The sequence below is a fragment of the Pholcus phalangioides genome, unplaced genomic scaffold (assembly GCF_987345545.1).
Source record: "Pholcus phalangioides strain wild (caught in Gottingen) unplaced genomic scaffold, Ppha-v1.0 ptg000005l_1, whole genome shotgun sequence".
Classification (NCBI taxonomy): domain Eukaryota; kingdom Metazoa; phylum Arthropoda; class Arachnida; order Araneae; family Pholcidae; genus Pholcus; species Pholcus phalangioides.
Window position 1 is genome coordinate 6,246,986 of NW_028301598.1, and position 15,483 is coordinate 6,262,468.

Sequence of the window (15,483 nt, forward strand, 5' to 3'; positions counted from 1 at the left end):
TAGTGAACTAATATGAGGTGGGGATCATACATAATCACCGGTAAATGTTAGAAAATAACTAAAAGAGCTCTAGAACAATATTCTAAAAGTGAAAGCAATGCATCCAGACTCGGTTATAACGCCGAAATCCCGCGAAATCTTCGATGTCGTTATAACCGAGTTTAACTGTATTTAAAATACTGGTTTTAATAGGTGTGGCATCATCAACAACCAATTTCAATCCACTGCTGGTGGATGTAGGTGTCCTCCTTAGATTTCCCCTCAAACGAAATGCGATATTTTATGAAATTTTCGGAACTTCTATATGGTAACATTGCAACAAAAAATTAAACAACAAATTCAAGAAAACTTAAGACTATAAACGAGTAAAACCGTGACATTTTTCAAAAAGTCTGGATGGAGAAGAAAAAACAGAAAAACCGGACTGTCACGGAAAATACGAGACAAAATGCAGGACATGTGGTCACTGATGCTTAGACTAGATTTTTAAAGATTTTTAAAATCTCCTCTACCAACAGCGAGCTCTAAATCCACCCCCGTCTTCAACATATAGGCTTGTGTCATCTGCGAATGAAATTATTTTACCGTTCTACTTTATTTTACATAAATCATTAATATAAACTAGAAATAATTATGACCCAAGGGCCGATCCCTGTGGGACTCTTTTTATTATATTTCAGATGTGCTGATTTTACCATTTATTATGTGTGGCAGCTTGTTTCCTATTGTAGTAATATGTTTTAAACCAATATAGTACATTGCCTGCTGAGAAGTGTTTTTATTTGTTAGAATATTTAAATCAACATAATCGAATGTTCGTTTTAAGTCTAAGATTGTAAGTCAAATGTCAAAATTCAACCCTCCTAATAAAGGGGGGGGGGGTTCAAAGGTTATATGGAGTAATCATCACTGAGCCGAAATCCCTGAAGCCATAAATATAAAATTTAGTAAGCATTATATTTTATTACCAGTTGTTATCCGCAGCTTCGCTCGCGTGGATTTTGCGATCTCAAAATTACTCTCACCTCATAACCCCCATGGGAGATGAACTTTCAGAAATCCTGTCTTAGTGTGTATGTACATTATAAAATATAATACTAACTAAATTTCATATTTATGGCTTAAGCGACTTCGGCTCAGTGCTGATTGCTCCATATAACTTTTGAAACCCCCCTGAGGGGGTTGAATTTGGAAAAATCCCTTCTCAATGAGTCTATATTACAATATTGATCTAATGTCATATTTATAGCTTCAGCTGTTTCGGTTCGGCATGATTTCAACGTTGACCCCCCCCCCCTCCCTTGTTGACACCCCCCCCCCCCTCTTATGACGCCCTTAGGTTATCGAATATGGAAAAACCATTTCTTAGTGAGTAGTGAGTCTTTACGTCGTGAAAAAAAACAGGGTTGTTTGGTTTAAACCACGTTGGTTTAAACCATGGTTTAAAAATGGGTTTTAACCAAGTGGTTTTTTTCAAAAAATCAAATAAAAGTTGCCTAAATATCATTTTTTTCCTTTAAAAATATCATATTGGTTCATAATTAGCCAAAATGTTTCATTTTTACCACATTTTACATCCTTGGGGTACATTCTGATGGTATATCTTTAAATGACATAAGATTTTATAAGTGGTTTTTTTTAAAAAGTCTCATAAAAGTGGCCAGAATATATATAGATTTTTCATATGAAGTATCTTAGTCATTTAAAGTTATATATAAAAGCCAAAATTTCTCATTCTTACAACATTTTTTAACCTTTGGCTACATTCTGATGCTCTATCTCAAGCAAATTCATGAATAAGGAGTGCATCACACATCTAAATGTAGTGGTGTATTTTATCTCACAGGGTTTCTTTTTCTCTTCACAAAGAAGCAGCTACAGTAGTGACACCATCATGCTACGGGCAGGTGGTCCTATAATCCAATAAAGACACCAGCTGTCCTCAAAGGACAAAGACTAGTGTACTAGTAGTTACATTACCTCACATACATTTTCATTTTCTTTCCCATAAGAAGTAGCACATCTCCTACTGTATCTCCCAGTCTTAATATTCAATAGTTGTTTTTTTATACTTTCACACACACACACACACTGTTAAGCCCAGTTAATCAAGGTTCTACTGTATAGTAGTAACATATTTATGAAAAATAATCAGCTATATACAGGGTGATTATAATTTAAGTTTTGATTCCAAAACTATACAATAAGTACTGATCAGAATGACTTGAAAATTTGCATGGATACTCCTGAAGCAATGGAAGTTTCTTTCGCAAAAGAAAAACATGCAAAATGTGCAAGTAGATGATGCTGTACTTGGCCAGCAGTATAATCTATTTTGTGCAACCACATCATTTCAGCACTTCCACAGCATCAGTGTGTGGATAGAACTTCTATCAAGATGCACATTGCAATACCAGCAAAGCAGCTGCTGAAGACCCATTTTGACAGGATGCACCTTAACCCTTGCAACTTCTGGCTGTGGGGGCACCTCAAAATGTTAAGAACAGTGGTCAGATTGCAAACTTTGGTGAATTGCAATCTCCAGCACCCCCAAAGCAGAATGTTTTGCGATGTTCTGCAACGAGCCCTCAGCTGACTGAAAATGTTCTGCGGTAAAAATTCACATATACATAATAGCGCTTTTCTACACTTTTCTTAAAATTCTTCCAGATTGTTCTGCAACAGCACTGGTTGTTCTGCTACATACGTCGCACATTTCGGCATATTCTGCTTTGGGATCCAGCACATTCCCTATATGTTATAAGTTCCCCAGGAATATTAACGGGGGGGGGGGGGGGGGACACACACGTTTAGTTTAATAAAGCTGAATTGCAAGCACATCCACATTATGACCATGGCATACTCCGATTCTGCTGTTGAACAAGAATTTTTGTGCTTTCAACCTTATAGCCAAAACACGCGGTGGACAACATATTTAACATTTCTTAAGTAAGTTGTAGTTATTTGTTCAATTACTTCGTTTTTTGTGATGTTTCCAGGAATTATGAAATCGTGAAATGCTATAATTAAGCTATCATTCTGCCATGACTGGCTATCGTTTCCATTCTGCGTGCAAATTTCCCACATGTTGGATGATGTCATTAATTTTACATTTTAAAGTATTTTTTCCCCTTTATCAAATAAAGTTGAATTTTTTCAGGAATATTCATGTCAATTTTCAAGTCATCCTGACAATCATTCTTTTTTTACAGTGTTTTGAAATCAGAACCTAAGTTATAATCACCTTGTATATCGTAAATCATTGCTAATTAATCTGAATTATTTATGCTTCATTAAAGACATTATATTCACCTAATTTTTATTACTTTTTGCAAAATAGCTTCCTAATTAAGTATACTGAAAGTAACTGGAGAAAAACCTTTATATATTATTTATTGTACTTTATGAGCCGTTTCGGTAGTGAATCATGAGATGAACGATAATTCTTAACCAATTTATTACGGAACAATATTTACATCTCGTTCCCGCCATGTTGTCATTCCCTTCAAGTGTTGCCACCTTCGTAAAACATAATACAGTATTTTCTGGTGTTGCCAGATACATAACAATTCTCCCACACTAAATTAAGAGATGATTAATGATACAATCAAAAGTTATACACAAGAATCAACACTTGAACAGTCACAAGTTCAATCTTTGAACTGGTTTTCTAGAGCGAGTTGAGCGTCTCAGTTGAGTAGTCTGAGCTGGAGGAAAAATAGTTCTTGTTGATCGAGGAGTTGCATTTGAAGTTTGCTCTGTTTCAGTAGAAGCATCTACCATAGATGAAGTCTTGTGTTGGCAAATTGCAGGAATCTCTCGTTGACTTACATGATCACTAAAAGTGACAGATTTCTTTTGAGGGAAGTGTCTCATAGGAACTGATAGTCGAATAGGAGTTGGAGAAGACGGTCGATTGACTTCACACCGTCGAAGCTGTTCAAAATGTCTCTTGATAATGTATCCATCATCTAGTTCAACTAGGTAATGAACATGACCCAATCGTTGAACAACAGTTCCATACTTCCATAAGCTTGAATGAGTGTAATTCCTTGACTGTACTCTATCTCCTTCCTTGAAAAATTTGTCAAAGACTGGCTGTGTTGCATTGTTCTTGTATGACTCAGGAGTTGTAGGTTTGAGGAGATCTAGCTTTGTTCTGAGATTCTCTCCCAACAATAATTCTGCTGGTGTCTTTCCACATGAAAGAGGTGTAGCTCTGTACCGAAACAGTAGTTTACATAATTTTTCGTGAAGTGTTCCTCGTTCGAATTCCATGCATTTCAGTTTTGTCTTCAGGGTTTGGCAATAACGTTCTGCTTGTCCATTTGTTGAGGGATGACCAGGAGCTATCATTCGTTGTCGAATACCATTTCGTTTGCAGAAGTCCATGAATTCTTGTGATTTGAAAATTGAAGCATTATCACTAACGAGAATTTCTGGCAGTCCATGTCGACTGAATATTTCTCGCAGGAAATGAATTGTAATAGCAGAATCTGGAGCTTTCTTCATGTAGTAGATTTCTGGCCATTTAGACTTCGCATCGATGACAAGTAAGAAAAAATGTCCCATGAAAGGTCCCGCATAGTCCATGTGAACACGTTGCCAATTTCTTGTTGGACTTTCCCAATTGTGCACTGGAGCTTTCTGGGGGTTTTTCTTGACGTCACAACAGTTCTTGCAACTTTTCACTAGACTTTCTATGTCAGAGTCAATATTCTTCCAATAGCAGTAATTTCGAGCAAGTGCTTTCATCTTCACTATTCCACAATGAGTTGAGTGTAGTTCTTGAAGGATGGTTGGTTGAAGTGTCTTAGGTATTATTACACGCTGTCCACGAAGTAGAATTCCTTCTTGTAATGTTATTTCTGGGTCATATAAAGTTCCTTCCATCACATTTTTCTTTAGTTCACGTAGATCATCATCCAATTCTGTTTCTTTTCGGATTTCTTCAGAAGTAATTGTGTCTGTGGATATGTGTCTAATCACTGATGCTTGCAGGATGTATTCATCATCAACAGTATTGACTTGTACATCTGTCAGTGGTAAGGGACTTCTCGACAAATAGTCTACATTTGCATGTTCGGATGATTTTCGATGTTTGATGTCATAGTCGAAGTTGGAAAGGAAATGTGCATACCGCAACATTCTTGTAGCTGACAATGCTGGAAGTTTTTTCTCTGGATGCAAGAGAGTCATCATTGGTTTATTGTCCACTACCAATGTGAATTTTCGACCAAAGATGTAATCATAGAACTTTCTGCATGCCCAATATACAGCTGTAGCTTCTCGATCGAGCTGGCTGTAATTTTTCTCAGCAGCTGTTAGTGATCTTGAAGCGAATGCAATAGGACGTTCACTTCCATCAGGCATAATATGCGATAATATTCCGGATAGACCATGTGGACTAGCATCAGTAGCTAAAGTCACTGGAAGTTCTGGAGTAAATGGTATGAGGACTTGGTCACTAGCAATTTCAGACTTGATTTTTATCCATGCTGCTTCACAATCAGCTGTCCAGTTGAACGGAATACTTTTCTTGAGAAGATTATTTAGTGGGTGAAGTAACCTTGATGCACTCTTGATGAATTTCGAGTAATACATAACTAAGCCCAAAAATTGTCTCAATTCGTCAACATTTTTTGGTCTGGGTGCTTCTTGAATAGCTTGAATCTTAGCTGGAGATTTGTTCAGTCCTTTGGAAGTTATAACATGTCCAAGGTATTCTACACTTTTTTCAAAAAATTTACATTTGTTGATATTTACATGCAAATGATATTTTCGTAATTTATTTAGAACATTCAGCAAGTGTGTTGTGCATTCCTCATAAGTCTTGCCTTGTATAATTAAATCATCAAAATATGCAGTTACTCCATCTAAATCTTGAACAAACTGATCCATGAAAGAATGAAATTCGTTCGGTGCAGTTTTAATACCAAAAAACAATCTTTTTGCCAAATAAGTACCTCGATGTGTAGAGATCGTTTGAACTTTTGCACTATCTTCATTGACTGCTAAATGCAAATATGCTTTATGGATGTCCAACGTGCAGAAATATGAACCACCTCGTAGCTTGTTGAATATATCTTCAATCTTGGGTATTGGGTGTCTGGCATCATGAAGTTGATTGTTTACAGTCACCTTGTAATCAGCACAAAGTCTTACAGAACCATCAGATTTTGGCACGATGACAAGTGGAGTTCCCCATTCTGAATGATCCACTTTTTCTATGATCCCTTGATCACACAAGTTATCCAGTTCTTTTTCAACTTTTTCACGCAAAGCATATGGTACTGGACGGGGTTTAACAAACACTGGTTTGGCATCTTTTCGCAATTTCAGGGAGCATGTATAATCTGGAATCTTGCCCACTGTTTGTTCAAAAACATCAGAGTATTCATTGACAATACTAGGAACAGATCTTTTTACGGCACACACAGGTATATGCTTGACACTTGAGGAATCATGAATGTCATTTATGTTGATATCCAATTTACGCATCCAATTTCGACCAAGGATAGGTTCTCTCTTCAAATTGACAAGGTATAATTCTTCTTCACTGGATTTAGCATTGTAGCATACAGTCACTTTGACGTATCCGATAGGTTTGAAAATTTCACCTGTATAACTTCGGAAAAATATATTTGTTTTCAGGATCGGAAGATTTAGGTTTAAACGCCTGTAGTCACTTATGTTCATGATGCTCACACGACTACCAGAGTCACATTCGAAACGACAATTTTTCCCATTTAATTGAATGACTGCAAATATTCTATCGTCTTTTTCAGCAGTGTTAGTGCATATATCAACAATTTGGCTCACTTGAAAGTGATCTGGATTTTCCACATATTGAACAGTATTTCCTTCAGATCCGCTTTTATTTTTCCGTTTCAGAAGCTCTGTAATACATACTCTACTGATATGACCTTTTTTGAAGCAAATCTGGCATGAGAGCTTGTGTTTCACTCGACAGTTTTGAGTCTGGTGGTTGTTTTTTCCGCAATGGAGACACACGTTTTCTAACCCGATGTCTCTCAAATTGAGGTTTCGCTTCCGACTTGCCGATCTGTCGCGTCGATGCGGAGTCGATTTCCGTCGCGAACTCCCGCTGTTATCACATTGCGCAATTTTATTCACACTGGAACCGTAATTACTCTTGTAGAGTTCTTTATTTTCGATTTTCGAAGCTTCAATCGCTAATGCGACTTCGAGTGTTTCGTCGAATGTCAGTTCAGCTTGTTGTAGAATTCTTTCGCGGATTTCGGCATCCTGTAATCCTCGTATAAATTGAGCACGTAGCATGAGGTTGATGACAGATTTTGAGCATTCAGCATTTTCACAACTAGATTTGAATTCAGCGGTTTTCGAAAGTTCTTTTAATGTAGCGATATAATTCGAAATCGGCTCACCTGGGTGTTGTGTGCGGCAAAGAAACTTGTGTTGTTCCGTCAGGATGTTTACCCTTTTGCAGAGATGATCTTTCAAGATTTTCAGCAGGTCGTCGTACGTCTTCGATGAAGGGAGATCCGGTGAAGTTAGACTGGAAAGCAGGTGATAGTACTTGGATCCGAGACAGTTGATTAGCACCATTTTCTTGGCTTCGGCGACGTCGGCTGTTGAATCCGTGAGTCCTTTGAGCTGGAAGTAGTTTTCGAGTCTTTGTACATATTCACCGAAACTTTCGTTAGCTTCAAACGAGATCGATTGTGACTGGAGAAGCGTTTTCACATTGACGCCGGTTGAAGGTGCTGGATGAGTTTCGTTTAGTTTCGAGACGAAATTATTTAAAACGGTTACTAGATCGTCGATGTCTGCCATTTCCGATTCTTTTTTTTTTTTCACTCGTCGCCAACTTTTTTGTACTTTATGAGCCGTTTCGGTAGTGAATCATGAGATGAACGATAATTCTTAACCAATTTATTACGGAACAATATTTACATCTCGTTCCCGCCATGTTGTCATTCCCTTCAAGTGTTGCCACCTTCGTAAAACATAATACTGTATTTTCTGGTGTTGCCAGATACATAACATATTATATGATTAATAATAACATTAAAATAATTTTCAAACACACAGTAATCCATTGAGTTAAGCAAAAAATAATTAAATTGCAAAAGTTGGTTTTTGTTAAAATGTAAGAAATATTTTTTGATTAATTAGTATGGGAATAGTGTTAATTACATTAATAACCATTTTATTTCAGTTAATTATTAGAAGTTTGAATGATTTTTCAGAAATTTCATTGTTTTTAATGTTAATACTATTTAAAACAAAAAACCGGTTTAAACCAAAAAAACCTGGTTTAAACCAAAAAAACCGGTTTTTTTACCAACCCTGGAAAAAAACTATTCACAAAATTTGATATTTACAGCTTCAGCGGTTTTGGCTCGGCGATGATGAATCAGTCAGGACATGTTATTTTATATACAGTACTAGGGGCTCTGCCCCCCTACCACCTTTGGCGGCCAACCCCCCCCCCCTTTTTCTCTTCATAACATATCTTGTTTATTTCGTCCTACTTCATCAGCGTGCTATGGAAAGGGACACGTGAAAGCACCAGCTTACAGAAGAAGCGAATTTTATAATAATAAAGCAACAAAAAACAAATGTGATTCATCAAGTAACCCCAGAAAACTTCCCCATGGGGCTCCCCAAACTCCAATTCGTTGAATTTTAGTGGAGGCCCTGACTGGATTTATCTCGGGCTACCGATGTGTTGCAAATTTTACAATGTTAAACAACAAAAATCAATGAGATTCATCCAGGGACACCCGAAATGAAACCTGTCAACTTTTCCATGGGGCCCCGACCTGGGGTTTCTGAAAGTTCATCACGTGAAATCGCGGGTAACAGCTAGTTCAGCATAAAAAAATCCATTGGTCAGCGATGTTTCTTATAATATCAAAGTGACAACAGGAGATGATTTTAAGCATTTTTAGGAAGTTAATTCATCGCGTATCCACTTACTTTATTATCCTTTAATTCTGTTATTACCCCTTTTAACATTTCATTAGAAGTTTCTGAGTAAAACAAAGTTAATGGAATTTTGTTGAATATACTATCTTGTATTGGGCAACAGCAATTTGTAATTTATACAAATACAAGGCCACAACAGGCAAAATGCCCAGCGAGGTGGCTGAGAAAAAGATGCCCACAATAAATATGGATGTCATATATTTAAAAAATACAGCAACCCGAATCCGTATCATCTGAATTTCTTCTCATAAAGTCATTATTTAAACTTTCCGCCATATCTTTAGGACATGGCACTTACTCACTCAATAGATCACTCACTCACTCACGGACTGACTTACTCGCTCATTGAATCAGTAACCCACTCGCTCACTGAATCACTTACTCACTCGGTCACTCAGTCACTCATTGGGTCACTCATTCACGGACTGACTTACTCGCTCATTGAATCAGAAACCCACTCGCTCACTGAATCACTTACTCACTCAGTCACTCACTGGGTCACTCATTCAGTAACTCAATTGCTCATTCCTTCGCTAACTGACTCGCATCGAAATGTCGTCGGTGAATTGTTGGTCGGTGAATTTTCCTAGTGGTGAATTGCATGGCGGTGAATTGTTGGTCGGTGAATTTTCCTAGTGGTGAATTGCATGGCGGTGAATTGTTGGTAGGTGAATTTTCCTAGCGGTGAATTGCTGGTCGGTGAATTTTCCTAGTGGTGAATTGCATGGCGGTGAATTGTTGGTCGGTGAATTTTCCTAGCGGTGAATTGCATGGCGGTGAATTGTTGTCGGTGAATTTTCCGGCGGTGAATTGTTGGCGGTGAATTTTCCGTAAACCGGAAAAATGTGCAGTGACACCATCATGCATCAACCACATGCCTTGATGCACTGCGGTGGCACACTTTGCAGCAATTTCGGGAGGACGTGTTGCAGAAAAACAAGGTGCTCCATTCAGGCATTCGGGCAGCAAGTACAGCCCCAAGAGATACCCACGAATACCCAAGAATCACCCACGATTTCCTGCCGACGCGTTGACACTAAACCTCTGTTAAGATTTCCCTGGTACACTGGCATAGGGATTATCCATAGCCCAAATGTGTGCATTATGTGTGTTACTGCCTTATCGTGTAAAGCTGGCCACATCAGTAAATAAAACAGTGGCAGAAAATTGAAGATTAGAATGTGTGGTGACATCAAGCACGAACTGTTCACAATGGGGATAGTCATCTTCGGTTAGGAGTTGTACCTTCTGGATGTGAAAAGGGGTACATCTTTTTACTATGCAGAACATTTCAGACCACTGTGTGCTGAACATCGAGTTCAGCTGCAACCACTTGTGCACTTGTCGATGGGGACTTTGCAAACCATTGCAGCATGGGTTCTTCCATTTGAGAAGTGCATATATTGCACTATCTCCCTGCATCACGCTGTGCTAGGTGGAAGTTCCTCGTTTCCGGTGGTAGTCGATCGACCGTGGTGAAGGTATTATGGTGCAGACAATGTCTCATCGGATATTGCTGTTGGTGCTAAGCACCCATGGCCATCTGCTTGACCATAAATCAGATACATATCAGCGTATTCCTCATTCATGTAGTCAGACATCATGATATCATTGAAACAGACAACTAACTGCTATACGTGCTTACTACCGCAATAGTGCTAATTCACACCGTCAGTAGAGCATGATCCTACCCCAGCGCATGCATTTCGTGATGCTGCCTAGGTCAGATATGGAGAGCGAATCCACAAACGCATTCAACGATTAACTGACATCCACCTTTTGCCTCTTCTGGACTCACAGCCTGCATGCGTTTTTCGCAATTTTTAACCTCTCAACGTGGTTTGCAACACCATGTTCCATTGCAATTTTCGTTCCTCTTGATGCCTACTAACAACCTCTGAGTTTGTCGGTCCATTAACAGAACACCCTGTATAGGAATTGGTGGGCAGACTCCATTTGAGAAGAGGAAAGTTAAAATTTAAGAATAAGTTCATCAAAAACCTTATCAAGTACATAATTTCAGTAATAAAAACAAAGACACAATAATTAGCATTTTGACATGAATGGGGAAAAAAAGCAAATGGGGGATAAAGTTAAAAACCATTTTCTAACTATATTCTTCAAAACATCTTACAATTTTGACAGAGCAGTAAGATTTATCCTTCGGAGCAGATGCCGCATGTTTTGCCTGAAGGAGAGCTTCTTCAAACAACTGCTTCAACTGTTCCGCAGAATCTTTACTTCTCGAATGCAAAAGCTTCAAGCCTTTCAGAAAAAGAGGATCGAGCTCTGTGCTGGCCATGACCGAATTCTTGAAGAGAAAATCAGATTTAAAATGTAAAATATCACAATGAATGTACAATATTCACAAAATTTTACGACACTTTTCTTCCTAGAAGTAATTTTTATTTTCATCATGAAATTAATCTCAAATGAAACAGCAATTAGGGGAAACTATTATTAACAATGAATAAATATGCACTACAGGTAAGAAAATATACTTTCTGGATATTAATGAGAAGGTAAACTTCACAGGAAATTCTACCCTGGTCCACTCGCAATTAGGGCACGTGCATTCAACAATGCACTGGATAGCAACTAAGAATGAAAATTTACTCTGTTGTCCTGGGCCTGATGGGCTCTCTTCTTCCCATAATTCTTCACACGTGCTTCATTTTTAATCTCAATCCCATATCCGGTCTAGCATGTTACATTTCTAATCTCGATCCTTTATTTAGTGTAGAATGTTTTATTTTAATGGCCATCTCGATCACTTACTTCATCTAAGAATGTTGTTTTTCTTGTTTATTTTTTTCTTTAAAGATATGATATAATCTTTTTTTTTTGAAGATGTGTTGGCATTTTTTTCTGCTGCAACAGGAAGAGCACCTGCCTGTGCCCCCCCCCCCCCAGTTGTGGCCCTGCATTTAAGCATAGTATTATTATTCATAATGTTGAAGGAGAAGGTTGAAAGGTGAAATTCATGCCCCACTCTGGTCCACTAAGCATAGACCCAGAGGGTAATGATCCCCTCTCCCAACAGCCGAATAATATGGGGGAGGAATTTGTCTGTCCCGAAAAATATGGGATGATCTCATGTACTTATATCATAAGTCGCTTTACCGGCGCACTGTCCTTCATCCGCCTGGCCCTGCTCCATTCGCAGCTGAAGATATCTCCTTCCAGTTTATTCGCAGCTGAAAATATCTGCCTCCACTTCATTTATAGCTGAAGATATGCTTCCACTTCATTCATAGCTGAAGACATCTGCCTCAGCTTCATTCGCAGCAGATGTCTGCCTTCGCTCAGGCACAGATTCAGAGGGTGTGTGGGGGAAAATGGAAATGATGTCCCCCTCCGCAAAGCCAAATAATATGGGAAAATTTTCCCCCATAAAATACAGGTCTATTAAACGAACTTACACAATTCGCCCCTTCCGTCACATTGTCCTGGATTTGCGCCTGCTTTCCCTTCCCCCCTTTTGCGGCCCTATACTTGTGTGTAAAGTAACGAAAGCACTGCAAACTAATAATCAATATTATTATTTCAATATCGAAGAAAATGGACTAAGTACCTTTCACCTCCGGTACACATATATTGCGTAAATTCGGGACACCACAATGAAATTCCTGGGCAAATGCCCCACTCAACTTTATAGAAATCAAGGCCAGGCCTCACTCATATAAGCGAATGAAATTTATTTCATCAAAAATACCGGTATGGAAAACACAATTTCTAACACAAAAATTAAAGTTATGTTACATTTTAAATTGTGATTAAAGTAAAATTAAACCTATAGGAGATAATTAAAATTGCTCTAATTACAGATACTTCACCTATACATCCCAATATTTAATGATTTCAACATTGCGAAATAAATAGAAACTTACTTGTATAACAAGAAATTTACCAACAATCAGTTCAAACTTGAAATATCGGTATGAAGGAGAAGGAATCAAGAAATGTGAAGTTACGATCGTATCTTGACTAAATTATTTAGGTATAAAGTTACGATCAAAACATAAAAATAAAATTCGGACAATATTTCGATTTTTTTAAATCAAAGTGGTTCACAAACAGTGTGTCACGTTATCATAGGGTGGCGTGAAATTTAAAGTTTTGCAATCATATTTTGTAGAGTTTTTTTAATTTTTTCGGAATTTTTACTCAAACAAAATGCGACATCACGAATTTGTGGGGACATATGGTCACAAAGTTTTCCGACTAATCTATCTAAGTTGCGACTGTTATCGTAACTGTGCGTTGATTCTGAGCTGACGTCACGAGGTTGCGATGATAATTGATCGTAAGTTCTGTTGCTGTTGGAAGGGTAGGAGTGAAGGAGGTTGGTCTGGGCTGTAGGCCCAGCTGTTGCTGGAATTATATTAAGTGTATCATATTAATTAATTTTTTTATACTTTTCCCCTGTGAGTTATATCATTTTTTAAAATTATTAATTATAGATTAATTAATCAATGCTCTAATTTCTATCTTTTGTGTAGGTTTACTGTGTATTTTCAATGTCAAATGATACTTATATCACAATGTTGTGCAATCACCATTGCATGGGAAGGAGAATAATTATTGCGTAATATCATTTGTTTATTTTTACGTTTTTCAAATGTGCTTGTGTAATCAATTCGGTTCCGCTATTAAAATAGGAAATATCCAAGCTCGATAGTTTTGTTTTTTTATTAAAAAATGGTATTGCAATGATTTTGAAAAAGTTAAAATTTGAGAGGAATGTTGAGATGGACATTTAAAGCATTGGAAAATGTGTAATCATTATCACCAGCCAAAGAATTGACGGTCAAAACCTGTCTGGATGGTAGGGGGAATTGACAAGCAATGTGTATCTTGCTCTCTATGTGTTCGTATGTGCTGTTTTCTTGATTTAAATAAAGTGATAATACGAAGGTTTTTTTTCAACAACTGTGGCTGTTGCGAAGATGAATTTTGGAAAGAGAAAATTCTCAACTGCCTTTGCGGAGAATCGAACCCACGTCCTTTTACTTTCTGGGTGAACGCACTAGACTACAAAGGCAAAGAATCTCTCAATCTTTCCTTGGAGCATGTGTACACTAAATGGGACCGTACATGTACTGCCCAACCAGACTCAGGCCAAGCTCACAACTACTGACGCTGTCACCAGATGGCAACTTATACAAGGGTGACGTCACTCTCCGCTTACCATATGAAGGTTTTTTTTAACTGCCTGTTCCGAAGACGAATTTTGAAAAGAGAAAATTCAACTGCCTTTGGGATTGTAAGTGAAAAGATGTGGGTTCGATTTCCCGCAAAGGCAGTTGTATTTTCTCTTTCTAAAATTCATGACAGCGGCCAGTTGTTAAATAAAACTTTCGTATGGCGAGTGAAGAGTGATGTCATCCTTATATAAAGTGATAATACAACACAAAATACAGCTATTTCAAATGAATAAAGAACAATTATAATATGAATATTTATACTTTGAATACATTTTCTAGATTAGGTTTTCACCCATCAGTTAGAAAATAATGTGGTTACTTTTTAAATACACAGTGAAACCTTGCTATAAAGATATTCAGTAATATTTTTTCAAGTCTTGTTTGGAAATGTCCATACATTAATGCTAAACCACTGCCTCTTGATATAATCCAAGGATGTCACTCCGCTATACATACGAAGGTTTTTAACAGCTAGCTGATGCGAAGATATGTTTAGAAAAGAGAAAGTTCAACTGTCCTTGCAGGCAGTGCACACAACCTCAAAGGAAAAGTCTACAAATTTGCCTTTGTAGTTTTTTTCAATGCTTTGCAAACCGTGGGTTGAGAGAAATTCCAAATGAGAAATTCATTTTCATTTAAAAATATGTGAAAATAAAGTTTTTTTATTCAGCTGAGCTAATTATGTATCATACAATGTTTTATCAAATTCTACTTGTACAATAATCAATATATTGGCTCCGTCATGGGCTGAGATACTGGGGGGACCCTGTATCAAAGGTGAAGTTGACTGATCTAATATATATATGAATTGACATCGTGTCCCAGACTTCAAAGTCTATCTCTGCCTATGGGCTCCATCATGCCAGAATCACGAATGAATGTCCAATGTCCTTGCAAAAAAATAAAAAACGTGGGAAATTACATTTGGATGGTTACTTTATGGAAGTTATTTTCCTAAAATGTTGTGCCCTCTGTAATATTTTTTCTTGGTACATAGAGCAGGACTGGAAAAATCCCAGGTCGCCACGATGACCGGAAAATCTGTATTGCTGCCTCAATTTTTTCAAATGTTAAATTCGAGTAAATTTATAAATTGAGTCTCGGGGTGATATTCTAGCCACAATTTTTGGTCAGAGATCGATTGATTAGGTTCAGGTTTTTAACCAATCCATGTCGATCTGCTATCCAGAAATTAACTACAGTTTAAACCATAGTTTCTCAATCTTTGTCCCATCACCCCATTTTTCAGAATTTTTTTTCTCCCATTGCAATCCAACTCATAGGATCCTATGCTATACCC

The 15,483-nt window shown here is 37.6% G+C and overlaps 2 protein-coding genes across 11 annotated transcripts in view; one reads left to right on the forward strand and one right to left on the reverse strand.

Annotated features, from left to right (window-relative positions):
- LOC149085790 (integrator complex subunit 12-like) overlaps positions 1–12,945 on the reverse strand; it is a 34,913-nt gene extending 21,968 nt beyond the window's left edge. The window contains exons 1-2 of the mRNA XM_089232189.1: positions 12,867–12,945; positions 11,111–11,287 (exon numbers count right to left, since the gene is read on the reverse strand). Of these exons, the coding sequence (XP_089088315.1) occupies positions 11,111–11,278 (168 nt within the window). The 5' untranslated portion in view covers positions 11,279–11,287; positions 12,867–12,945. The remainder of the gene's footprint in view (positions 1–11,110; positions 11,288–12,866) is intronic.
- A 323-nt stretch (positions 12,946–13,268) lies between these two features.
- The window catches only part of LOC149085791 (serine/threonine-protein kinase RIO3), a 38,715-nt gene continuing 36,500 nt past the window's right edge, over positions 13,269–15,483 (forward strand). For 3 of the 10 annotated variants that reach the window (XM_089232197.1, XM_089232200.1, XM_089232193.1), the window contains exon 1: positions 13,309–13,403. The gene's annotated coding sequence lies outside the window, so the exon portion shown is untranslated. Of the gene's footprint in view, positions 13,404–13,478; positions 13,565–15,483 lie in introns of all 10 variants that reach the window. The other 7 variants (XM_089232191.1, XM_089232199.1, XM_089232190.1 and 4 more) reach the window with 7 other exon arrangements.